The sequence below is a fragment of the Apodemus sylvaticus genome, chromosome 2 (assembly GCF_947179515.1).
Source record: "Apodemus sylvaticus chromosome 2, mApoSyl1.1, whole genome shotgun sequence".
NCBI classification, from domain to species: Eukaryota; Metazoa; Chordata; class Mammalia; order Rodentia; family Muridae; genus Apodemus; species Apodemus sylvaticus.
The window spans coordinates 115,817,892-115,843,600 of NC_067473.1; the positions used below are offsets into that span (position 1 = coordinate 115,817,892).

Genomic DNA, 25,709 nt, shown 5'->3' on the forward strand with positions numbered 1-25,709 from the left:
ATTGTCAAGAATATCCTGTGGGGGGCTGGTGAGATGGCTCAGCAGTTAAGAGCACTGACTGCTCTTCTGAAGGTCCTGAGTTCAAATCCCAGCAACCACATGGTGGCTCACAACCATCCATAAGGAGATCTGATGCCCTCTTCTGGAGTATCCGAAGACAGCTACAGTGTACTTATATATAATAAAATAAATAAATCTTTAAAAAAAAAAAAGAATATCCTGTGGGACAAATTATATCCTCACTCTCACACCACTTAACTGCTAAACTATCTCTCCAGACGTGCACTTTTTCTCTTTCTCATGAGAAAGGGTCTCATGTAGACCAGGCTGGTCTCAACCACCTACGTAGCCAGGGACGACTTTGCTGCTGCTCTGCCTGCCTCTCCCTCCCATTCTGCTGGGGTTGCAGGCACACACCACCATGCCCAGTTTTATGAGGCGCTGAGTCCTAGGCCTAGGGCTTCACGCACACTAGCCAGACACTCCGCCAACTGAGCCACACCCCTACACCTCCACCTGCCAGGCCTCTTGCAGGACTGGCTCCTTGGGCACCAGGACAGGTGTATTGGTTAATTTTTATTGTCAACTTGAAACAAACTAGAGTCACCTGGGAAGATGGACCTTCTGTTGAAGAAGTGCCTCCATCATTTGGCCTTTGGGCATGTCTGTAGGGAATTTTCTCGATTGCAAATTGATATAAGAGGGTCCAACCTACTCTGGGAGATACTATTCCCTATGCAGGGCATAAACAGTGTTCTCTTTCCCTCGTGGTTTCTGCTTCAGTTCCTACCATGACTTCCCTTGGTAACAGACTGTATAGCCTAGAAGCAGAAATAAACCCTTTCCATCCAAATTTGCTTTGGTTTCGGCAAACAGGGACAGCAGGTGTATATTCAAGAAGGAGCTAGATTCTTTCTACCTCCGTTTGGCAAGACAGGGTGGCACATTTGTGGACCCAAGTAGCCAAGGACCATGGGGGGTAACACAGACCCAGCTGCAACAAGGTGACGCGGCTTTAGTGCTAGGCGTTGGTGTGAGAAGGCAGGATGTCAGGAGAACCAGGGAATTGGGGGCTCTCAGGGCTCCACCTCCAGAGCAGTTCTAAAGCACTGTGTACTGTACCTCACTCAAGCCCCACCCCAAAGCCAAGGTAACCCCCATCACTCTCCACTTCACAGATGGTAAATACAAACGGTAACTTGCAACTCAGAAAGCACCCGAGTAGCCACCAGCAATGCTGGGACACAAGTGCCTGCCCTACACACATACAATTCAGAGTGCTGGATATGGGAAAGATCCTTCCTTCCTCAAACTCACAGAAACCCACCTGCCTCTGCCTTCCAAGTGATGGGATTAAAGGTGTGTGTCACCATGCCCGGCCCTGAGACAGGCTCACATAGGCTCTTGCGCGCATGCACAAGCACCTAAAAACATGAATACTGTGGTATACGTATGGAGGTCAGGGGACCAACCTGTTGCCTGCTGCCTGTCTTTCCCTTCCACCTTGTCTGAAACAGGGTCTCTGTCTCTGACTGTCTCTATCTGTCTCTCTTTCTCTCTTTCCCTCTCTCTGTTTCTGTCTCTCTTCCTCCCTCCCTCCTAAGCTAGCTGGCCCTGGAGCTCCTGGGGACTTCACCCTCTTTGTTTCCTGTCACCTCGTAGGAGCTCTGAGGATGGCAGATACTATCTGACTTCCCCAGGCCCTTCTCCTTTTTTTTTTTCTTTTCAAGACAGAGTCTTACTATATAGACCTAGCTAGCATGGAACCCATGATATAGACCAGGCTGTCTCAAACTCAAAGATCCATCTGCTTCTACCTCCTGAGGGCTGGGATTAAGTTTGATTCACTTTGTGGGCACCTTGACTCCCATCTAGGTCCTCTGCAAGATAGCAAGAACTTTTAAACTCTGAACCATCTCTCCAGGCCTCTGTTTGAGTTTTTGAGACAATGTCTATTGTAGCCCAGGCTGGCCTCAAACTCACTGCAAAACTGAGAATGACCTTGACCTCCTGGTCCTGTTGTGCCCCCTCCCAAGTGCCAGGGTCACTGGAGAGTGTCAGTATGACCCCTTGTTCATTCTTCTTTCTTTCTCTGACAGGGGTTTGCTTTGGAAATCAGGTTTAGCCTTGATCCTCCTTCCTTTAACATCCCAAGTACCAGCATCCCAGCAGAAGGACCTTTCTAGCAAGACCCTGCGTCGAGGGCAAGGGTATTCCTGAAAAGACCTCAACCTCAGAGAAAGCGGTTGCAGCAGCAGCTTTGGGAATCTAGAGGTTTACTTTTCACTACTGTAAGATGCTTACATATTTTAAAATTCCAGTCCTTAAGTGGGTATAGCCAGGGCTTCTGCTTTAAGAGAGTTCTCCCAGGAACTCAGCCTGAGAGCTTACTCAGCAGGTGTCCTAGCTGCAGAGAGGAAGTGCACACATTTAATTGGGAGGAGGATGAAGATTGGGAAACTCAGGACAGCAGGCACTGCCCCACTCTCACCAGCAGGGGAGACTGGCATCACAGATGTCATGAGCACTGGCAAAGGACCTACATCCGGGGATCATCAGAGAGCCACATTTGAAGCACACAGTCTGCCATCCCAGTACTTGGGAGGCTCAGGCAGGATTGCCATGATTCCCAGCAATCACTAGGCAGAAGCAGGTGGATGTCTGTGAGTTCAAGGACAGCCTGATCTACAAGGTCCAGCATAGCCAGAGTTACAGAGTAAGACCTCAAACAAGAGAGAGAGGGGAAGGGCACTACAGTGGGCTCTAGTAAATTCAAGGTACTTCCCCCCAGACACCCTCTTCTCCGCCTCCCACCCCTGACCTGGTGGGATGCAACCTGCAGCTACTGTGAAGACTTTAGAGGCCTGGCTTCAGTCAGAGCTGATTAAGTCAGGCCTTCGCCCCGCCTCCTCCCACCCGCTAAGTTCAAGAGTCCTTGCAAACAGCTGGCCCTAGGGATTCTGATTCACAAGTCTCCTGTTCCTTTAGTAAGGTGGTCTCTCTCTCTCTCTCTGTTGAGCTCCTCGCACAGCCTGGGAGGTCTTACCATTCCTCTCTGGTGCAGGTCCCCTCAGGATCTCGCCATGTCCAGCCCAGTGCCCCAGCCTGGTCCCTCAGGCTCTCAGGTCCAGCCTGGGGGCTTGGGCCCCTGTCCCGGGGCTGTTTCCCCAGTAGCCCCGCGCCGCCTAGCTCCGGGATGCCTGGAGTCCTCCTTCTCTGTCGAGGCCATCCTGGCAAGACCCAAGACTCGAGAGCTGGCTGCCACTTCTCTGCCGTTCTCTACCTGCGCCAGTCTGAACGTCGGTTCGGTGTCGCAATACGGGGTCCTGCCCTGGGTGTGCCCCACAGGGACTTGGCTGCCTGCCTACCTGAGCGTGGGCATCTACCCGCTGTGCTCCACGTTCTGCGTGCCGGGACTGAATGGGACTCACCTCTGCCAGCAGGGCCTCAGGCTCACAGGTATCAGTTTGGAAGTGGTGGCAGAGGGCATGAAAGGGAACTCCTAGAGTTAGCCAGGGGTGACAGTGTATGCCTGTAATCACTGCTGTGAGTTCATAGCTGTAATAATCATGTCAAATCCAGAAGACAGCTTTTCACAGCGTTCCTTCCCAGCCCCCTGACTTTTTCATACTTCTGTGCGTGTGTTTTTAATTTGTATGCATATGTGTGCAGGTGAGTGCACACGGCCGTGGACATCAGAGGTCAACATCAGCTGTCTTCAATGTCTTCAGCTTCCTGAGAGCTATTTACACTTAAGTACAAAGGGCTGTAAGCCATTGGACCTGGGCTCTGGGAATTAAACCCAGGTCCTTTGGAAGAAGAGCAGTTACTCTTAATTGCCAAGCTATCGCTTTAGCTCTTTTCCATCTTAATTTTGAGATAGAGCCTCTCATCTAAACTGGAGCTCTCCAGTTGTCTAGACTGGCTGGCCAAAACACCTCTCCAAGGAGCCTCCTGTCTCTACTTCCTCAAAGTCTTATCTATTTATTTAATGCATGAGTACACTGTTGCTCTCTCTCTTCAGACACACCAGAAGAGGGTGTCAGATTCCATTGCAGATGGTTGTGAGCCACCATGTGGATGCTGCGAATTAAACTCAGGGCCTCTGGAAGTTAGTGCTCTTAACCATTGAGCCCTCTCTCCAGCCCCGTCAAAGCCTTTTTAAAAACAAACAAACAAACACAACAACAACAAAAACCTTGGTGCCAGGGATCAGAATTCGGTCCTCAGTCTTGTACCATGTACTGGCTGAGTCCTCTCCCTAGCTCTTCTGGGGTTATTTCTACACAGCCTCTACCACTCTATCCTATATTACCAGCCAAGGAGAAGGGCCCGCGGGTTTTCTTTCTCTCCTACCATGTGTGGGCAGGTGGCTGCTGGCTGACTTCTGCTCTTGGTTGTTCTTTAGGATCAGAGCTACCTTGTTGTCTAGGCCCTCTGAAATGGGCACCCACCGTGGGCCTTCAGGACCACGGTGCTGAGAGACACCAAAAGAGGGTCCGCACAATATTTAACTTGCAGCAGCTGCAGGAGTTGGAGAAGGTCTTTGCAAAGCAGCACAACCTGGTGGGAAAGGAGAGAGCCCAGCTGGCTGCCAGGCTGCACTTGACGGAGAACCAGGTGAGGACAGGGACCTGAGGCTCGGGCTGTGTGAGGGATGCCTGGTGTACTTTGTAGTAAGGGGTGGGAAGAAGACATGACCTCTTTCCTCTGGGCCAGGGTGATGGGGAGAGAGGCCCTATTTTTTTTTAACACATTCCCTGTGTAATATTCCTATCAGGAGTCACATTATAATCATAACCAAAGGTTCCTCTACTGCATCCTCCTTTTTGTTTACTGTGTGTGTAGTTTGCATGTATGTATGCATGTTTTTGCATGTGTGCAGGTGCACACATGTGTGAGTATGAGTGTACGTGTGGGGGCCTGAGGTTGATGTCAATAATCATTTTCATTTGGGGGGGGGGAACAAAGAGATGGCTCAGCTGTTAACAACACTGGTTGAAGCCGGATTACAGGCAGACCACTTGGCCTTTATGTGGGTGAGTTTCTGGGCATCTGAACTCTGGTCGTTAGGCTTTCTTAGCAAGTCTGAGACTTGAATCTGATGTCTCCCCAGGCCTCTCTATCACTTTCTGATTGTTTCCATGCTAAATAAGGGGCTACTAACCAAACCAAGCAGATATTGATGAGACTCCATTTTTAAGGAGTGGGTGTTCTAAAGGTGCCATTTTTCCTTTCCATGTACAGGAAAATTCCTCAGGACTTTGTTATGCTCAGTCTCACCCACCCCCTACCCCCCAAGCCCCCACCCCTGTGTATGTGCTTAATCTGTGAGTACACTGTCGCTGTTTCCAGACATGTGAGAAGAGGGCATCAGATCCCATTACAGATGGTTGTGAGCCACCATGTGGTTGCTGGGAACTTGAACTCAAGACCTCCCGAAGAACAGACAGTGCTCTTAACCGCTGAGCCATCTCTCCAGCCCCTTATCTGTTTTAAAATAGGTTGTCATGTATCCTAGATGGTCTTGAACTTGCTTCATAGCTGAAGATACTCTTGAACCTCTAGTTCTCCTGCCTTCACCTCCCAAGTGCTAAGATGATGCACGTTCACCATGGTGCTGAGTGTTAAGTCCAGAGCTTTATGTGTGCTAGGCCAGTGCTCTGCCAACTGACCTACATCCCAGCCCTCCGTGTTCTCTTGACATCATCCCAACTTGATGATTTTCCCTCTGTTTCATCAAGATATCCTTGTTGTCAAGGCCAGCAAACACATTCTCCCTTCAGCTGACTCCTGAGTGTCACCTGTAGCCATGATTTTAAAATACCATCTCTTAACTGGCTGCTAAGATTTATATAGTCCCAGTCCAACCTTCTCTGCTAGGAATTGATCGTCATCCTAGGCAAGTCCCTACCACTAGGACACATCCTCAGCCACCAACTCTTAAAATCTCCACTCAGACATCTCTTGGAAGGCATCGCAAACTGTGTCTTCTCTGTTTCTCTCCTCGTCCACGTTCACATCACCCACCCGGTTACTCAAAACCAAAGTCATTCTGGATGGGATTGCGTCAGCTTCCCCCGCCCCTGCTTTCTGTTCCTTCATTCCCAGCTCCCCTGCACCAGCCTCCCACTGTCTTCCTGCCTCTGCCTCCATCCAGCCTCCCCACACCAGCCAGCTGCGCAGTTCTTTCAGGATTACATCACATACCATTCGCAAGGAACTTTGCCTCGTTGTGGCCTTCAAGGTCTTGGGTGTCCTGGCTCTTGCTGACCCCTCCCGTTCTCCCTTGCAGCCATACTCCTCTTTCTGGTCCTCACCTTGAGTTTGATGTTTACTGAAAGCTGTCCTCCTGCTCCACCCAGTCAGCTGCTCTCTGCCGCTCATCTTCAAAAAGCTCCCCCGACCCAAACCTTTGTTTGTAACTCCTCTTGTATCTATTATATCTCCTTATTTATATTGGGCCTTCTCCCACTGGATGGTGAGCTGTAGAGGACAGGGGCCATGCCTCTCTGCTGTCACTGTCACCGTCACCGTCACCTGGTACAGCACCAGCATATTGTTGTCAAAAAAAACTCACTGGGGCTAGAGACATAGCTCGGTTGGTAGAGTTCTTGCTTCGATTGTTTGAAGTCCTGGATTCGAATTCCAGTTCCACATACAATGGGCTGAGTGGCACACACCTGAAACCCCACACACTTAAACCCAAGTGGAGGCAGGGTGACCAGGGGTTCAAGAATATCTTGAGCTACATAGTGAGTTTGAGGCTAACCTGGGTGATATGAGACTCAATCAAAAAATAACAAAGACATAGACAGGGATGGATGTGCAGTAACTGAGAATTCAGGAATAACATTTGGGAGGAGAGACAGAGACAGGGTAAAGGGGCCTGCTGGCCAAATTCTGATGCCTGTTCATTACTTCCAATTACAGGTGCGGATCTGGTTCCAAAATCGCAGGGTGAAGTATCAGAAGCAGCAAAAACTGAAATCGCCTTCCTCCTCTGCCACAGAGGAGCCGTCCAGCAGCTCAGAAGGCAGCAACCAGAAGGAAGATGCTGGCCGGGCGGTGGCGCAAGCCTTTAACCCCAGCACTCAGGAGGCAGAGGCAGGTGGATTTCTGAGTTCAAGGCCAGCCTGATCTACAGAGTGAGTTCCAGGATAGCCACAGCTACACAGAGAAACCCTGTCTTGAAAAAACAAAAACGAAAAAACAGAATGAAGATGCTGAGTCAGGAGTTGGCAGTTAAGGTCAAGCAGGAGGCCCTGGTCACAGTATATGGCCTAGTTCTTCCCGTGGTACCTGCTGGCCTTCTCTGTCCCCCAGCTCAGTAAAGAACTTCCTTAAGGTCAAAGAACACCAAATGTACAATCAAGCAGGGGAACTCTGGAAGCAGAATAATGGATTGATCTCTGTCCTTGGCTAGGTTTTACTTCTTGTGGATAGAGGTATATTGATAGCTTACACATCTCTCCTGGGTGAGTTAAGGTATGTAAAGCACTTACAGAATACAGCTGGTGGGGTTTATGGGATAGAAGCTGTCTCAGCTCTGTGCTGAGGATGGTTTCATCAGCTCTTTCCTGGCCTGGCTATGGAGAAAGGACATTTTTAAATCAGCATTACGGTGTGGAAGAGTCTCCCCAGAGTCTAGAGGGAAGAAGACGTCTTAGCTCACTTCAAACAAAGTTCCCTGCATTTCAACCCTATTCCTCTTGTCACTCTCCTCTGTATCTGAGGATGACTTTAAATTCCTGACCCTCTATTTCCCACAGGCTGGGATTACAGCTGCTTTTTTTTTTTTTTTTTTTTTTTTTTTTTTTTTTTTTTTTTGACACAGATTACAGATTCTCATTATGTGGCCCAGACTGGCTTCAATCTCATGGAAATTCTTCTGTCTCAGCCTCTCTAGTGCTGAGCTAATGGGTGAGAGACACCATGCTTTGTCCAAAGTTTTCTTGTCTTGTCTGATACTACCTTCAATAGGAGTCCATGTCATAGTGAGCTCAGGTTTATGAAAATTGGTTCCTTGGGGCAACAAGCTACTTTTTCTCTGAAACCCTTACCTATCCCCCCATGAATTTATGCTGACCTAATTTTGTCATTTTTCACCCAGTATTGACAATACAGTTCTTCCTCCCCAAATGACCCTCTGACCCAGCTTGGTTTATTGCCAGGAAGCCTGCTGAGAGCTTATTCTTGTGATCTCAGGTTCCAACCTTTAAGAGCTGGTTTTTGTACTGAAGGCTGCTTCTCCCCAGATCCTGGGCTGAGGTGTGGTGATGGGGTAAAGGAAGGGCCCACCTTCCTCAGTGAGCTTGTTCTCAGGGCTCAGTTTTCTGGGGAAAGAGGAAGGAAGGTAGGTAGTGGGAGATGAGCCTGGAAAGTACTGGACATGCAAGACAGTAAACTTTAGCCAGGTATGGTGGTACACACCATTAATTCCAGCGCTCTGGAGGCAGAGGCCAGCCTGGTCAATAGGGTGAGTTCCGGGACAGCCAGGGTTACGCAGAGAAGCCCTGTCATGAAAAAACAGTGGACTTGTAGTCATTCAGTGGCAGGTTTGAGGGAATCCAGGGCTTTGCCTCAATAAGCCATCTTTTGAGCCGGGCAGTGGTGGCACACGCCTTTAATCCCAGCACTTGGGAGGCAGAGGCAGGTGAATTTCTGAGTTTGAGGCCAGCCTGGTCTACAGAGTGCGTTCCAGGACAGCCAGGGCTATACAGAGAAACCCTGTCTCAAATCAAACAACAAAGCCATTTTTTGGAGCTGGGCAGGGCAGTACACACCTGTAGTCTTAGCACCAGGGAGGCTAAAGCAGGATAGAGTCCGCCAGAGTGAGTGGCAGCAAACAGCCGGATGCCGTCTCAAAAACAAGAGCTGGGTGAAGGCTCCACAGGTCCAGATTCTTGCTGCCAAACCGAAGATATGAATTTGATCCTGGAACCTCCATGATGGACAGAGAATTGCCTCTTCCAGTGGGCACGCGCACACACACAGACACACAGACACACAGACACAATAACCGTATGAAAAAAAACACGTATAAAAACTGGAGAGATGGCTCAGCAGTTAAGAGCTCTTGTTGATCTCACAGAGGACCTCATATCGAAGACAATAACAAAGAGGGGAAACCCTGAAAATGTCTTTGTTCATATTCTCAGGGAAATTCTGGGCTCAGAAGTCCTGTTCACCAAAGGGACCCAGCCATAGCTGTCTCCTTCAGGAACAACGGGTCCATTCTCTGTGTGTGCATACCCATTCGTGTTCATCAGAGGTCAGAGGGCATCACCAACTGTCTTAATTGCTCTTTTTTTTTTTTTTTTTTTTTTTTTTGAGTCAGGTTCTCTGGTTGAACATAGAGCTAGCCCATTTCACTAGGTTAGTTGGCTGGGTGGCCCATGGTGTCACTGTCTCTACCACTTCAGTCCTAGGATTGATAGCTTGTTATTTGGGCGCCGGGGATCAAACTTGGGTCCTCATGCTTATGTGGCGAGCACAGCCCCAATTGGTTCACTTTAAAATTAAAATCCGGGCTGGAGAGATGGCTCAGCGGTTAAGAGCACTGACTTCTCTTGGAAGGTCCTGAGTTCAAATCCTAGCAACCACATGGCTCACAACCATCTGTAATGGGATCTGACACCCTCTTCTGGTGTGTCTGAAGACAGCTACAGTGTACTTATAATAATAAATCTTTAGGCCAGACTGAACGGAGGTCTTGAATTCAATTTCCAGAAGCCATAAGATGGCTTACAACCATCAGTACAGCTGTACTCATATACACAAATGTTTTTAAAAAATCAAATTTAGGAGTCAGAGGCAGGTGGATCTCTGAGTTTGAGGCCAGTCTAGTCTAACCTAGAGCTTGCCACAGCAGGGCAGTGGTGGCACATGCCCTTAATCCCAGCACTTGGGAGGCAGAGGCAGGCAGATTTCTATTGAGTTTGAGGTCAGCCTGGTCTTCAGAGTGAGTTCCAGGACAACCAAGACTACACAGAGAAACCCTGACTCAAACATTACACTCTCTCAGAGAGAGAGAGAGAGAGACCTTGTCTGAAAAAGCCAAAAACTCACTAAACAATTACTAGGTTGTCATCTAATCCCCCAAAATTACTATCGTAGGGGAGTAGACACAGGTTCCTTGTCAAGGAATCGTCAACTGGGACCCAAACCACAAAAGGTATGGTAGGTCTAGCTGCAGAAACAGGAAGACCTGTCCCCACTCCCAGCCTTGTGTACATCCATTTTTGTGTCTCCTTAAGGGGTCCTTGAACACAAGGTCCACTTATTACTGCTTCATAACCACACCCTGTGAAAGTCCCCAACTACTCTCTGAGGCACTGATCTAATCATATTGATATTTATAGAAAAAGGAAATATTTTTTCTTTTTTTGTTTAAATTTACCTATGCATATGATTGTTTGGCCTTCATGTATATATGTGCCTGCTTGGTGTCTGAAGAGAGGCCACTAGAGCCCCCAGAACTAGAGTTATATAGTTGTAAAGGATGTTGGAAACCAAACCTGGGTCCTCAGCTAGAGCAGCATTTCTCTTTCAGACAGGTTTCATGTATTCACTATGTAGTTGAGGGATGACCTTGAACTTCCGGTCCTCCCTGCCCTCACCTCCTGAATGCAGAGGTTATTGGCACAGTCGTAGTCATGCTGGTTTTAAGCAGTGTTGGGGCTCAGGGTTCTGTGCTCATGCGTTTAAAGCAAACCTCTCCTAAACGTAGAATAGAAATGTTACCTCCAGAGGAAGGGGGACATTTTAAACTTAGTGAGCCGAGCAACCAAACTGCTTTTTCAGGATGAGGGTCAGAGCAAAAATAAAGTCAGACTCTGGGTCTAAAAACGGCTTTGCTCGGTGTATGGTGAAGGAAGATGGCTGCAAATCTTGGCCAGCCTGGGATACACAGACTCTGTCTCAAAAACCAGACAGTGGGAAGTCTTCTGGACACTTAAGAACACAGCTGGGATAGGCTAGGGGGTCTCCCCTGAGCTACTCCACAGGCCATCAGTCATGGACTCCGACATAGGCCACCGAGTCAGACACAGATTACCAGAAGTCCAAGCACACAGACAGGCCAGGTTCCACCAAATCAAGCAACCAAGACACCAAAAGCCTTGACTTGCAGCAGTGCAAGTTGTCGGCATTGCTAGCCCAGGGAGGGGTAGGGTGGGGAAGTGAGAGCTCGGCGGCTCGTGGGCGGGACCTTCCGGGCGGGGGTCAAGGGTCAGAAGGTGGAGGCGTGCCCAAGATGGCGGCCTCCATGTGCGACGTGTTCTCCTTCTGCGTGGGCGTGGCGGGCGGTGCCCGGGGCTCCGTGGAAGTCCGTTTTGTGAGCAGTTCCAAGGTGAGGCCAGGTCGGACCCCGCCCGGAGATCCAGGCCGGGGCCCATGCTAATATTCTGGAGTCCCGGCCGGTCGGCGCCAGTCTGGTTCCTGCTCGGCCCCGGGTGCAGGGTCTGTCCTCGTGCCTAGGCTCGTGGCGATATCGCGCGGGGGAAGCCCAGTGTGTGCGCTCTTCCCGGAGGAACCGGGTCCACTGGCGGGTGGCCGTGCTGCCGCTGTCCTCGGTGGAGTCAAGGCTCACCCCTGGGGTTGAGGGATATGCTGGGGCCAGATTAAAGCCAAGGATATCTTAGCTAGGCTGGAGTTTAGCTACTGTTCTGGAGGCAGTGGGTGGGGAGTACGTAGCCGAGGAACTGAGGTATTAAGGGAGACTGGGTTCCCCAGCGACCCCTCTGACTAAGGTATGGGTGGAGACTTGGAGAGCTAGAGAACTTGGGCCAGAACCTACACGGGGAGCACTCATCCGGAAGGGTTTCCATCCAGAGAATGATGTGATTTCGTGATTTGCATTAGGTTCTTCCTGTTGCATCTGTTACGCGTTTTGCTTTGGTTTGTCTAGGTTTTGTTTCTTGAGTCAGGGTCTCATGTAACTCTGGCTGTTCTGGAACTCACTATGTAAACCAGGCAGCCCCTGCTTCAGTGCTGAGATTAGAGACTTGTGCCATTATGCTCGGTTCTATTAATCGTGTTTATTCCCTGTAGAATAGAAAATGCACATAAATAAAGGTTAAAAAAAAATCACTCCAAATTCTTCTTGAGGCTGGACTTGAACTCATCTCGCTATCAACTCTCAAGTGCTGGGGAACGGGCCTTGTGACTGAAACACCCCACCCCACCCCCACAGCTCCTTTTAATACATGTTTTCAGTGCAGCTTTAGTATCAGTGATCCCATTTCTACTTGGTTAAAGAATTGACCAAATATTGACCAAGAATTGAGTTTTGGGTGGGGCGGCAGGAGAGGGGGAGGCACACTTCACTCAACCAAATCCTTATTTATGGCTCCTTTATGTCATATCTTACCAATCCTGAGAGCAAAGGTATTTCTTCTGGCTTTAGTGAAGACACTTTTGTTCTCTCCAGCACTGTTTTTTCACTTTATGCCTTTGCCAGTTGATATATGCAAAATGGTATGGTTTTGTCTTCATTTGCATTCCTCTGTGTAAAAGTCAGGTTGAGTGATGATGATGATGATGATGTGCATATATGTTCTCTCTGTGGTCGTTTGCTGTCAGCATCTCCATATCTGTCCAGGTTCTTTTGTTTGTTTGTTTGTTTTGTTTTTGTTTTTTTTCAAGACAACATTTCTTTGTATAGCCCTGGCTGTCCTGGAACTCACTCTGTAGACCAGGCTGGCCTTGAACTCAGAAATCCACCTGCCTCTGCCTCCCAGAGTGCTGGGATTAAAGGCGTGCACCACCACTGTCCAGCATCTGTCCAGGTTCTTATCCTGAGTTTCTCTTGTCTTTCTGTTCCATAGACATTGGGAGCAGGCACTCCTATCTGTCGGTGTGTAGGAAGTTTAGCTTCCCATATCCTTCGTGTCCTTAGCTGCTCATGTCCCCATTGCCACCCACAGCCGGTCCTCCTGGGGGCCCAGGTGTGAGGTGTTTCAGATCAGTAATCCCTTTCGTCATCATACTCCTCCCCAGCCTTGGCCCCTCCTCTTCTCTCTCTCTCTCTCTCTCTCTCTCTCTCTCTCTCTCTCTCTCTCTCTCTCTCTCATTTTTCACCAGTCTCCTTGTCCAGTTCTGTCTTAGTCTTCTCTCTAGACTGCAGCTAGTGACTAGGCCTAGTGACCCTGTATTCCAGCAGCTCAGGAGACTGAGGCAAGAGGACTCTTGTGAGTTCCAGGCCAGCCTGGGGTACAGAGTAAAATCCTGTCTCAAAAACAAACGAAAACTCCAGCTGGTCCCAGGCCCTTGCCTTTCCCTAATCTTCTGCTGTGGAGAAGCACGTTCCGAGTGGACTTAGGCCAGGCAGCTTACCGAGGGCTCCCATAGCTGCAGCCATCTGTTGTGAATGGTTTGTAATTTTTCTTGCTTTTGTGTGGTCTTCCTCAGGTTACCATAGAACACTCATGCCTGGCTTACAGAGAGAAGAGAATTACTTATTCTCTGAATGTTTTAGAAAACTATCTCCTGAAGCATAATGTGAGGCAAGAGTGAGGGAAACTTCTGGCACTCCGTTCTGCTTCCGTGGATGTTAGTAGGAATGATTTTTAGACATCTGTGAACTGTTATGCCATGGACCAGTCAGTGGAGAATGAAAGCTAACGAGGTCTGGTCAGAGTGCTACCGCTGCACGCCAGCTGAAGCCCGGCATGGCTCACTCATTTGGGCTTGCGTCCTTTTAAATTATATTGATAATTGCATTTGTCAAAGCAATCAGTTATTTAATGGAACCTCATGCACATTAAAGTATTATTACTTGTGTGTATGATCTGTGTGTCTCTGGACATGGATGCGTGTGTGCCACATCATACATGTAGAGCTCAGAAGACAACTTCCAGGAGCTGGTTCTGTTTTCAGAGTGAGACTTGGAGAACGGGACTCAGCCATCAGGCTTGATGCAGAAAGCATTTCACCCACCGGGCCATCAGCTGCCTATAAAGACTGATAACTATACGATCTGGTCCAAGAGTTTTATATAATTCTCTCCTAAAGTTTGTCTTCCCTCCCTCCCTTTCTCCCTTCTCTGTCCTTTTCTTCCTTCTGATGTGAAACTCATTATATCAGCAGTTCTCAAGCTGTGGGTTGTGACCTTTTGGGGGTCAAATGACTTTTTCACTGGGATCACCTAAAGACCATGGGAAAACCCAGATACTTTACAATATAACAGTAGCAAAATTTCAGTTAAGAAGTAGCAACAAAAATAATTTTATGGTTGGGGGCCCCTACAACATAAAGAACTGTATCAAAGACTCACAGTATTGATAACCATTGCATTATGTAGCTCAGGTTAGCCTTGAACTTAAGGTTCATTAAACTTAAATTAAGTCTTAAGTTCTTGCGTTAGCTCCTTGGTTTTGAGACAACAGGTGTGAGCCACAATGCCTAACCCTGCATGCCTCTTGGATCGGGGGAGATTTTCCCCAATTGGGGAGCTTTCATACTTTTGTATGTTTGAGGAATGAGTACAATGTTGTTTATGAGTGGCCTTGAACTCCTGACTTTCCTTCGCCCTAAATGGTGGAGGTACAGACAGCAGCAGCCATTCCTCTGGTTCTCTTTTGCTAGAGTAACCAAACCTTTTCTGCATTTGGTTCCAGGATCTAAGGGAGGGAGAGCTCTATAGTTATCCACCCTGTCCCACACCTCCAACGCTCCCAGGCTTTCTCTGTGTAGCCCTGGCTGGCCTGGAACTCACTCTAGAACTCTGGCCTAGGCTGGCCTTGAACTCAGCCTTGACCTCAGAGATCTGCTTACTTTTGTATTCTAGAGGACGAAACAAATTTGAAATAAGCCTGGGCACAGCGTGTGTGTGTGTGTGTGTGTGTGTGTGTGTGTGTGTGTGTGTGTGTGTGTAAGAGAGAGAGACAGAGAGAGACAGAGACAGAGAGCACGCACATTAAAGGGTTGTTTCCCTGCTCTTCATCCCGAGGTTCAAAGTGTGCTAGGCTAGGCTTAAACCTTTGGTGCTGGGATTAAAGGCATGCACCACTACATCTGCCTAGTTAGTTACCCAATTTCAGGATTTGAAATTGTCAGAAGATCACATGGGTTTCACTTCTTGCTGCCTTGTCTCATCCAGGAAGGCTGAGTTTTCATATTGCTTGGTTGCTCTCAGGGGCAATAAAATACAAAGATGGGGTTTCCAGGCAGGCAGCCAAGGGTGTGTTCTGGGCTTTGCCTCTCATCTCACTTGTTCTATCGTTAGCTTCTAGGGCTAGGTAGTGACACATACCTGTTATCCCTGCCTAGGAAGAACTATTGTAAGTTCAGGGGCAGCCTGGGCTATGTAAGGAGACGCTGTCCAAAAAGGAAAGAAGCTTTCTGGCTATGTATAGACTGAGATTTGCTCTGAGTGTGGCAAAGGCCCTTCTGCACCCAGTGCCAGTGCTGCAGGGGAACAGGAAGCTGCTGTGGCATCAACGGTGATGAGGCATTTTCTTTGCCACTTTGTGATGGCAGAGCCTCTTTGGAAGCGGTACCATCACTTGCTAAAGCAGTGTGTCAGCAGAACCGTTAGCTGCCTAGGCTCTTGATGTGCAAAGTGTGCCGGGCTAGGTTTGTTTTGTTTTTAATTATTATTTGATTATTTATTTATTTACTTACTTACTTACTTATAGACCGAGTTTCTCTGGATAGCCCTAATTGTCTCGGATTATGTTCTGTAGACCCTAGGCAGGCCTTGAACTCAGAGCTCTGCCTGCCTCCACCTCCCCAGTGCACCACCACTGCCCAGCCAGGCTAGGCTTCTTAACCTTTAGCCTGCATAGGGATCACCCGCATCCTGTTAAAAGGTCACGTTTTGGCCTGTGGGATGGATGGCTCACGAGGGAAAAGCGCTTGCCACGCAAGCCTGACAGCTTGAGCTCGTTCCCCAGGACCCATGGTGGAAAGAGAGTGCTGACTGTCGATTGCTACACAGCACCCGCACTCATGCATGCACGTCTCTCTCTCTCTCTCTCTCTTTTTCTCTCTCTCTCTCTCTCTCTCACACACACACACACACACACACACACACACACACACACACACAGGAAGATGGACATACTGATTTAGCAGGTCTGGGCAGGGCCTGGGAGTTTTCCTACTAAACACTGGGTGGTGAAGAGGTAGAGTTCACGAGGGTACTCACCTGCACTATGTCACCACACCTTGGAAACTGCCTGGCAGCATCACTGAACACCCACTCCTCCAATGCGAAGCAGTTGTCTAGGAGCTTCCCAGGAGGTGTTGGGAGCTGGTTCTAGGTCTAGTTCAGTTCGTCGTGCATCCTTTGAACACCGACCAAGGAAGAAGTCAGTTCTCTCCCAGACTAGGCTGCTTTCTGCTGGGATATAGGATGTCTCTGAAACCCTGAACAGCAGCAAGGTCTCATGGGGAATTGAGGGTAGTGCCATCCTAGTATGTAGGAGGCCTCAGCCGACTAGGAACGTGGCCTTGCCCTGCCCATTCTAGAATGTCCAGGTGTTCAGATGGCTGCTGAGGTGGCGCCCTCCTTGGCCAGGCATCGTGGACTGAGAGGGGAGAGCTGCTCAGCCTCTTGGGAGCTCTTGGAGCTTTGTCTGTTTAAAGATTTATCTTTATTTGTATATTTGTGTGTCCCACCTGGGTTTGGTGCCCGGGGAGGCCGTGGGTCACCTAGAACTGTAGTTACAGGTAGACGTAAGCTGCCTGATGTCAGTGCTGGGGACCAAAGATGGGTCTTGTGGGAGAGCAGGGAACACTCTACATTCTCTAGCCCTGTTTTATTTATATGTATGTGTGTGTGTTTATGCGAGAGTGCCATCGTGTACGTAGATGTGCATGCCTATGTATGTGAACAGAGGCTAGAAGAGGGCATTGGGTTTCCTCTTCTGTTACATTCCACCTATTCCCCTGAGGTAGGGTCTCTTCCTGAATCTGGAGCTTATGACTTGGCCTGGCTCAAAACCAGCAAGGCCCCAGTGATCTTCCTGTTTCTGCCCTCTTTGGAGTTGGGGTTTCAGGCATTTGTATATCTGGAATATTGTATATCTGGAATATTATATGGGTATTGGGATCCAAATTTTGGGCCTCACGATTATGGAACAAGCACACTTAACTATTGACCCATCTTTCAAGCCTTTTTTTTTTTTTTTTAAAAGAAGGCCTCATGTAGCCCAGGCTAGCCTTGAACTACTTATCCCCCTATTTCCATGTGCTAGGATAATAAGCATGTGTCCTATTGGCAGGTTTGGAGCAATGTCTTACCCTGTCTATTCTTTGCCCTGTTAGGGAAAGGGTCTGTTTGCCACACAGCTGATTCGGAAGGGAGAGACCATCTTCATTGAAAGGCCTCTGGTAGCTTCGCAGTTTCTCTGGAATGCACTTTATCGGTACCGGGGTGAGCACATCTTGCCTGCTTCAGGTGGCTGCTGAAATGTCCATTTTGTGCATGGAGCAGAGCCTCACACATCTCCTGGTCGACCTTCTGGGTGTTGGAAGAAAATGCTGTCTTTCCTTGGAGACTAGGGCCTGAGAACCACTGCTCTGGCTACCTTTGTGTTTGAGGCTGTGTCCCTGCGATGGGAGGTGCCTCCCAAATGCTCCTTGGGAACGATTCTCTCTTAGACAGAACTTAGAGTCTACTCCCCTGGACATCATGCTGAAGGGCTCTGTACCTTAGACATTGTAACGGAAACATTGTTCATAACCCCTGCTCAGTGAAGCCAGAGTTAGGCGCCACTGCAGTGCCTTTAACTTGGCCAGCCTTTTCATATTTTCTTAAGCTAGAGAGAAATGAAAGGAGCACCAGTCTGAGGCAGGGATCCCCACACACTGTCTGAAGGAGAAGCAGTGGGAACAGGAGCTAGAAGGTTCTTGAAAGAGGACATACTGTGTCTTGCTTCCCTGCAGCCTGTGACCACTGTCTTCGGGCACTGGAGAAGGCAGAGGAGAATGCCCAGAGGCTGACTGGGAAACCAGGCCAGGTCCTACCACACCCAGAGCTATGCAGTGTGCGCAAGGACCTCCACCAGAACTGCCCCCACTGCCAGGTGAGCCACCCCCCAGGGATGTGCAGGAGAGGAGGCAGCCAGCGAGGCTTTGGCTCCATCTTCACCGGCGAGACCAAGTCTGACAGAACTGGTCCGTTCCTCAACGCTCATGGTGTAGTGAAAGGGCCCAGCAATTGTTCAGCTTCTTCTTTGCTGCCAGTGTCCATTGCTCAGAAAATGGGTATGGCGGGTCTTAGGGTTTCCATGGCTGTGAAAAGACGCCATGACTACACAACTCTTATAAAGGAAACCATTTAAATTAGATTAACAATAAAATTAATTAACAACTTTGATTAGATTAATTAATTTGATTAAATTGATTAAATTTGGCTCTAATTAAATTTGAGAGATTTAGTCCATTATCATCATGGTGGGAAGCATGGCAGACATGGTGTGTAGGCAGACATGGTGCTAGAGGAGCTGAGAGGTCTACATCTTGATCCCCAAGCAGCAGGAGACTCTTCACACCAGGCTCAAAGCCTATCCACACAGTGACACACTCCTCCTAATAGTGCCACTCTCTATGGCCAAGCATTTAAACACATGTGTCTGTGAGGGCCATTACTAAATCATCACAGTGGGACATCCTTTTTGGGGGAGTCTGCAAGAAGCTGAAGAAACCCTCTTCCCTTCATGTGATATAACAAGTGGAGGGTAGGCCATGCCCTACCACCCTGTTCTATCCTCACTGAGCTCGCTCTAGGGCTCAGTTAGGCGAGGGGAGAGCCCCACGTCCTGTGTGTAACCTCCACCCCACCTAACAGGTGATGTACTGCAGTGCAGAATGTCGGCGAGCAGCTGCAGAGCAGTACCACCAGATCCTGTGCCCAGGTCCATCCCAAGATGACCCCCGGCACCCCCTCAATAAGCTGCAGGAGGCGTGGAGGTAAGTCTCTACTCCTTCTTCCCTCTGTTCCCTCCTCTGCTCAGCAGCTCTGGGGTGCTGTGTGACTTATATCCCTAAGTTGTGTTTTCTACTGTTAGGCTTACAGAGAAGTCACACTTTCCGCAGCCTGCCTTTAATCTGAACAGCCAGCCCTACCATCTTCAGTACTTTACACACTGCCAGAGAGTCTACCAAACCCTAAGCGATGGATACAAAGTTGCCTAAATCCAGCCTCTTAGTCCTGCCTGATGGACTGTGCAGGAAGTGTCTCTGTAGCCTTCATACTGGGTTTGCCTGGCTCTGCTGCTAGGGAGGGGCTTGTATGTTACACGTTTTTTTTTCTCTTTCCCTAGGAGTGTTCACTATCCTCCTGAGACTGCAAGTATAATGCTGATGGCCCGGATGGTAGCCACAGTGAAACAGGTGAGTCAGAGAAGCTGGCCCCAGTCAGCCCTGGGGCTCAGACACCTGACCTTGCTTGGATGCTCTTGCGTCTGGGGTCTGGGTTTCCTGAAGGACAGCTGCTTGCTGTGTAGAACCTCCAGGGCTGCTTGCTGAGTAGAACCTCCAGGGCATGCTAACCGGAAATCAGGTGTAGGCCGTGGGTCCAGGTTTTGCCTGGGTTTTCTGAGATGTCTGTCTTAGGTAGCAGCAGTTCCTGAATTTGATCTATAGGCGACACTCTCCCAGGATAGTGTCTCTTACGTAGAGGTCTTGTGAACCCCTTCTGTCTTCACTGTTCTTCCTCCATGGCCTTCTGTTTTCAAGGTGTTTTGAGTTGCCTGCACCAGCTGGGAAATGGCTGAGCGTGGGCAGAATGGGAAGGGAGGCCTGGGCCCACGCTCGAGGAGTGGTCATGCCCTGGTAGAAGGGACTGGAAAAACATAATCCCTCTCTTCCACATGGACACGTGTGTTGCTGTGCAGGCCAAGGACAAGGACCACTGGGTCAGGCTCTTCTCCCATTTCTGCAGTAAGACAGCCAATGAAGAGGAGGAAATTGTTCACAAACTCTTGGGGGACAAATTCAAGGTCAGTTTTCTCCCATGGCCTCTCCCCCCAACCCCTCAAATAGCCTGGAGTGTCTGTGGCTACCTTTAGGGGAAAACTCCACATTTGGTCTCTTCTCAACTACAGCAGGGGTTAAAACCTGGTCCCCAGAGTCCCTTCAAAGAGTGCATTCAGTGCCATTTGCCTTTGTGACCTGATGGAGATCTAAAATTGGAAGTCGGGACAAGGGACTGTATGTCCTGCCCAAGAGTGCTTGTTACTCCATGTGGGAAGGCAAGGCTCTGGGAAAGGCAGAAGCAGACACATCAGGTTTTCTGGAGTGTGGAGGGCTGGGGGGTCCACAGGCCAGAGTTGTGTAAGAATCAGATACTAAGGCCCCTCAGCCTTTCTGGGAGCTTCCCAGGTAGGGAGGCTGCCAGAGCAGAGACAGAGGCTGTCTGAGGGACGAAGGAAGAGGTGGGAACGCAGCTGTGGGAGAGGTGGCTCTCTCAGGGACCGGATCTAGAAGAAGGGGGAAGCCAAGCTGGCCAGAGGCCAAGCAAATCTCAGGGTGAGGATGGGTGTTCGAAGCCACGCTGCCGCAGCCTTTCCAGAACGAGTACTGGACAGGAAAAAGGTTTGAGTTTACACCTCACATGGAGCCTGTGGACTTGGAGATAAGTCCTGCCCTTGTCCCTGGGGACAGCTCAGGCCACACAGTTGGCTCTTACCTGACTTCCCCTGTACCTAGTGCTAATGGGAAGTCTCCAGGGCTACAATGTCCCTGTTTCCCCTAAACCAGGGCCAGCTGGAACTTCTGCGCAGGCTTTTCACAGAGGCCCTTTATGAGGAGACCCTTAGTCAGGTGAGTGAGAGAAGGCGGGCCCACAAAGCCCTTCTTCCTGCTGCTCCAGGCCTGGAGTTGGAGTGAGGACAACTCTCAGAAGCCTCCCAGTGCAGTTGGATTAGGAAAAGCAGCACCAGATTCACCTTTCTCTCCCTACAGTGGTTCACGCCAGATGGATTCCGCTCTCTCTTTGCCCTTGTTGGGACCAATGGTCAAGGGATTGGAACCAGGTTAGGAAAGAATGTTCTAAACCTATTAGGTAATTCTCCAGGCTCAGATAGAAGATTAATGGCAGAAGGTACCCATAGCTTCTTTGAAGATGGTGGGATTGGGTGTTGCCTGACCTGAATGAGAGGACTGATGCAGGGGGATCTTCTGCTGGGAATCTTGCTCTTTTGGGAGGGTGGGGTCCTAACTCTAGAAAAAGAATAGATCTAGATCTGTAGGGTGGGAGACTCCTCTGCCTGGGCTTAACATGCCTGGACACAGAGAGCCCTGTGACCTGGGGCGCTTCCATCCATGGGCTGTTTAGTTCCCTCAGCCAGTGGGTACATGCCTGTGATGCGCTGGAGCTGAAGCCTCAGGACCGGGAACAGCTAGACACCTTCATTGACCAGTTGTACAAGGACATCGAGGCAGGTTGGTGAGATGGGACTGTGGTTTTCCCTATCCTTGGAGCTTCCCTAGTCAGATGGTGGGTATGTTCTTGCCAGGGAGTTCTGAGCTTATGAGGGGAAGGGAATCTCTGTGTGCCCGTGGGAAGCCTCGGAACTGTCCCCGGGACTCGGAGGTGAGAAGGGGTCCTGAGAGCCACCCAGAGGCTCCGTGCTGTGGGGAGAGAGCGCCAGGTAAATAGGTGCAGGTGCAGACATGAGCAAGGCTTCTTGGGGACACAAATTTAAGCAAAATGGTAGAACCTGGGTGTCTTAATTTGGAGGGGTGGCAGGAGAGCAGAGCTGATGTCTGATCTTGTGAGTTTGATTTCCCTTTTCCACTGTATCTGCACATTGCTTTCTTACAGCAACCGGAGAGTTCCTTAACTGTGAAGGATCTGGCCTCTTCGTGCTTCAAAGTTGCTGTGAGTCTTGGACTAGGGAGGAATGGACCTACATGCTTCTTCCCTACCAGGCCATCTTGCCCAGTTTGCCCTTTCTAGGGTGATCAGGGCCAATATAGAAGTGTGGTTATATCTGTGTTTCTTTAGAGATTTTCTTGGAAATTATTGCTCTATCAGTTTCTTTTATTCTCGTTCGTTCATTCATTCATTCATTCATTCATTCATTCTCTTGTTTGTGGTGTTACTGGGAGTCAAACCCAATCATCCCCAGCCTCCTGCTTGTGTTTTAATAGATATTTACAGTGGACCATGTCCGCCTACAGGAGAGGCACAGAGCCCTGCTTCTTGCAAAGGGAATCATAGGCAGTGCTCCACCACTGCCCTGTCGAATATGGTCAGGAATCACTGAGGCCCGGAAGTCTCCACAGCACCTTCTGGGAAGGCCAAGGCCACCTCCAACCAAGACTTTTCCAGATTGCAGCCTCCCACTTCCCAATTTCCCCACTACTAACTAACATCTCCTCCCAGGTGATGTGGGCAGGGATCCAAATCAGCAGACAGAAACAGTTGTCTGCTATAGGCGTCCTCAGGGCCTCTGCCTCTCTCAGTGAGACAGTGGGACACAAGTGCAAACAAGGGTCAGTCTGGGTGTGTGGAAGCCACAGTGATACTATAAGACACATTATATGTTCACTGTGGTCTTCAGGAAAGAACACTGGGCGGGAGACAGGAAGTGGACTCTCAGACTTGCCCTTCCCTGTGTGTTTAACCACAAAGAAAGTGACCTAGAGATCTGTTGAATTAATTTTTTTTAAAGAGTTTTGACACAGGGGCTGGAGAGATAGCTCAGCAGTTGAGAGTACTGATTCTCTTCCGAAGGACTGGGGTTTGGTTCCCCAATGGCAGCTGTAATTGGCTGTAATGCCAAGTCTGACACCTTCACACAATCATAAATGCAGACAAAACACCAATGCACATATACATACGTACATCATACGTACATACACATGTACGTACATACCTACACACAAACATACATACATATATACTTTTGGACTCCTGATCCCTGTCTGTCCCTCCTCAGGGCCGATACTATAGGTATACCATGCCCAGCATGTTTTGTGACAAGGTGTCTTGAGTCCTGACTAGACGGAAACTCATTGTGTAGTCTAGTTGGATTTCTAACTCGTAGCAAATCTTATCTGGCTCAAGGGAGTAGAGCTTACTTGTGTGAATCACTATGTTTGGCTTGAGAATAATAATTTGGTTTCATTTGTTTGTTTTTTTTGTTTTTTTATTTGTTATATTTCTTGAGAGAAGGTCTCACTCACTGTGTAGCCCTGGATGGCCTAAAACTTGCTGTGAAGATCCCCTTGCATCACTTCCTGAGTACTGTGATTAAAAGCCAGTGTCACCATGCATGGCTGTTTTGTTTCTAACATTTACTTATTTTCACTATAGGCTACGGTGTGCACGTGGTGGTCAGACTCAGTTCCCTCTCTGCTAAGTCAGTTCTAGGATTACATTCAGGTTGTCAGGCTGGAAGTAAGCACCTGCTGAGCCACCTACCTGTCCCTAGAATTACCCTGTTTAAAGCTGATTCTCATTGTGGGCATAGTGATGCACTTATGAGTCAGAGGCAAGTGTCACAAGTTCAAGGGTAGCCTGGGGTACATAGCAAGACCCTGATTCAAAACTGGGGCTGGGAGTGTAGACCAGTTATGGAATGCTTGCCTAGCATGTGCAAGGTCTTGGGCTATTCTCTCTCTCTCTCTCTCTCTCTCTCTCTCTCTCTCTCTCTCTCTCTCTCTGTCTCTCTCTGTCTTTCTGTCTCTCTCTGTCTCTGTCTCTCTACTAGTCTCTCTACTAGTCCTCTGTCTTTTGTGACCTAGGCAACCACAGCTGTGTCCCCAATGCAGAGACCTCCTTCCCAGAAAACAACTTCCTTTTACACGTTACCGCCCTGGAGGATATTAAGCCAGGCGAGGTGAGAAGGCTGGGTGGCAGGGGTGGGCACAAGGATCTTTCAGCTTCTGTAACTAGCTCTCTGGTGGGGAACAGTGGTCGGCCAGATAAGGCAGTTGTTGGGGAAGCTCTTTGCCTTTCTGATGGAGGGCACAAGCAAGCAGCCCCTCCTCTACCCTACAGGAAATATGTATCAGCTACTTAGACTGCTGTCAGCGGGAACGCAGCCGACACAGCCGACACAAGATCCTCAGGTGCCCACTGGGGACATGGCTGGGCTCTGGGCCCTCTGTCCCAGTAACTGCCTGACTTGTCACTCTTCTACTTTGAAGGGAGAACTACTTGTTCGTCTGTTCCTGTCCCAAATGCCTGGCAGAGGCTGACGACCCCAATGTGACCTCAGAAGAGGAGGAAGAGGAGGATGAGGAGGAAGGAGAGCCAGAAGATGCAGAGCTAGGGGACGAGATGACTGACGTGTGATGTTACCTTGCCTGGAAGGCCCTGCCCAGACCCTGCTGGAAAGGGGGCCTGTCCTCCACAAAAGTAGTTGGAAGGAACATGCCCTGCCCCTCGCACCCACTGCCTGCTTCCTCCCTTCTGGCATTCTGCTGGAGGGCAGGACAGAGGCTGGACCCGAGCCCACCCCTCACCAGACCTCGCGCCCTGAGCACTGCTGCTGAGCTGCATCGGCCCTGTGCCAGCACCAAGCCTTCCAGAACTGGCCTTCCCCTGCCATGCTCCACTGTAGCTGTGAGACTGGAATCAAGTTTCAGGCCTCATAGTGTCCTTCCTCTGGGCCCCTTAGCCCATACTCACCTCGTGCATCCGCCAGAGGCTTGGCTCCTATCAGCTGGCTATTTCAGGGTGGCAACAAAATGATCCGTCAGCGAGCAGACTGGTTTCCTTGACAGAGGTGGTGTGAAGCCTTACCTCTTCCTTACTGCTCACCCACCACAGCTGCAGCTGAAGCAATGGCCTGCCACTCGCCATAACACGCAGAACAAGGCCTTTAGAACAACACTGCAAAAAGACTCTGCCAGGGGTCCTAGGCTGTTCCCACTGGACACTGGGGAGGTAGAGACTAACCTGTTTGCCAAGCCCCAGAATTGCTGTGCCTGTGTCTTGCCTCTTAGGCTCAGGCAAGGGGGCTAGCTTGGTAAGGTGTGCAAGAGACATGTCTTTATCAGGATAACAACTACCACCCTTTCTCAGACCAACATATGGCAGATTACAGATTGCGCTCTGTAATTTAGGATGTCCAATCTTCCCTGAGACCAGCTGCAATGGTCTCTGGCTCTCTGACATCCTCCTTTAGGATCTCCATAGAGGAACACCAAAGTCTTCCAGAATCCTGAAGGGGCTGGGCAGGACGCCTGAAGATGAGCCAGGACTTGTTCCCTCGTTGCCACAGATGACCATCTCACTATTGGGGTGGGCACTGTGGGAATTATAGCTACCAGTTGTCCCTGAGAGGCCTGCATGTGGCTCTGCTAGGAGCTCCCAGGGAGGACCAGTGCCTATGCTACAGGCCCTTTTCAAGGTGGAGCCACATGGAACATGCCTGACTGGCCCCCTTTCCTATTGGGCACACTCCTTCACACCAGCCAGCACCCCTCTCCCTCTGGTCTGCCCACGGGTCTCAATAAAGTGTGAGTGGTGATGGGCCTCTGCAGCAGTGCCTTGTGGGGCATGGGCTGGGTGGACAGCTCTGGGCCTGCAGTAGTCAAGGTGGATGCAAAGGGCACAAGTTAGACCAGTAGGTGGCGGCAGAATGTTCTAGGTTCCTCAGCAGTGCTCATACTGTCCCAACAGTGCCCTGTCAATGTCCCTGAAGCCACAACAGGGTCTCAGGGATTTGGTTTCAATTGCTGACTCTAGGCCGTAAGAATCTTCTTCCCAGAGGGCTGGACTAAACTGGCAGTCTTGAGAC

General features: G+C 49.6%; 2 protein-coding genes across 2 annotated transcripts; both read left to right on the forward strand.

The window, feature by feature from the left end:
* Positions 1 to 3,083: 3,083 nt before the first annotated feature.
* Noto (notochord homeobox) lies at positions 3,084 to 8,119 on the forward strand. Its single transcript, XM_052172874.1, has 4 exons — positions 3,084 to 3,459; positions 4,409 to 4,620; positions 6,934 to 7,068; positions 8,114 to 8,119. Exons 1-4 carry the CDS (start codon positions 3,084 to 3,086, stop codon positions 8,117 to 8,119), a joined length of 729 nt encoding a protein of 242 aa, XP_052028834.1.
* A 3,111-nt stretch (positions 8,120 to 11,230) lies between these two features.
* Smyd5 (SMYD family member 5) lies at positions 11,231 to 25,443 on the forward strand. Its single transcript, XM_052174166.1, has 13 exons — positions 11,231 to 11,353; positions 17,275 to 17,383; positions 17,896 to 18,035; positions 18,800 to 18,921; positions 19,275 to 19,344; positions 19,848 to 19,952; positions 20,713 to 20,775; positions 20,917 to 20,987; positions 21,290 to 21,396; positions 21,779 to 21,835; positions 23,707 to 23,801; positions 23,963 to 24,033; positions 24,112 to 25,443. Exons 1-13 carry the CDS (start codon positions 11,258 to 11,260, stop codon positions 24,257 to 24,259), a joined length of 1,254 nt encoding a protein of 417 aa, XP_052030126.1. The 5' UTR covers positions 11,231 to 11,257; the 3' UTR covers positions 24,260 to 25,443.
* Positions 25,444 to 25,709: the final 266 nt, after the last annotated feature.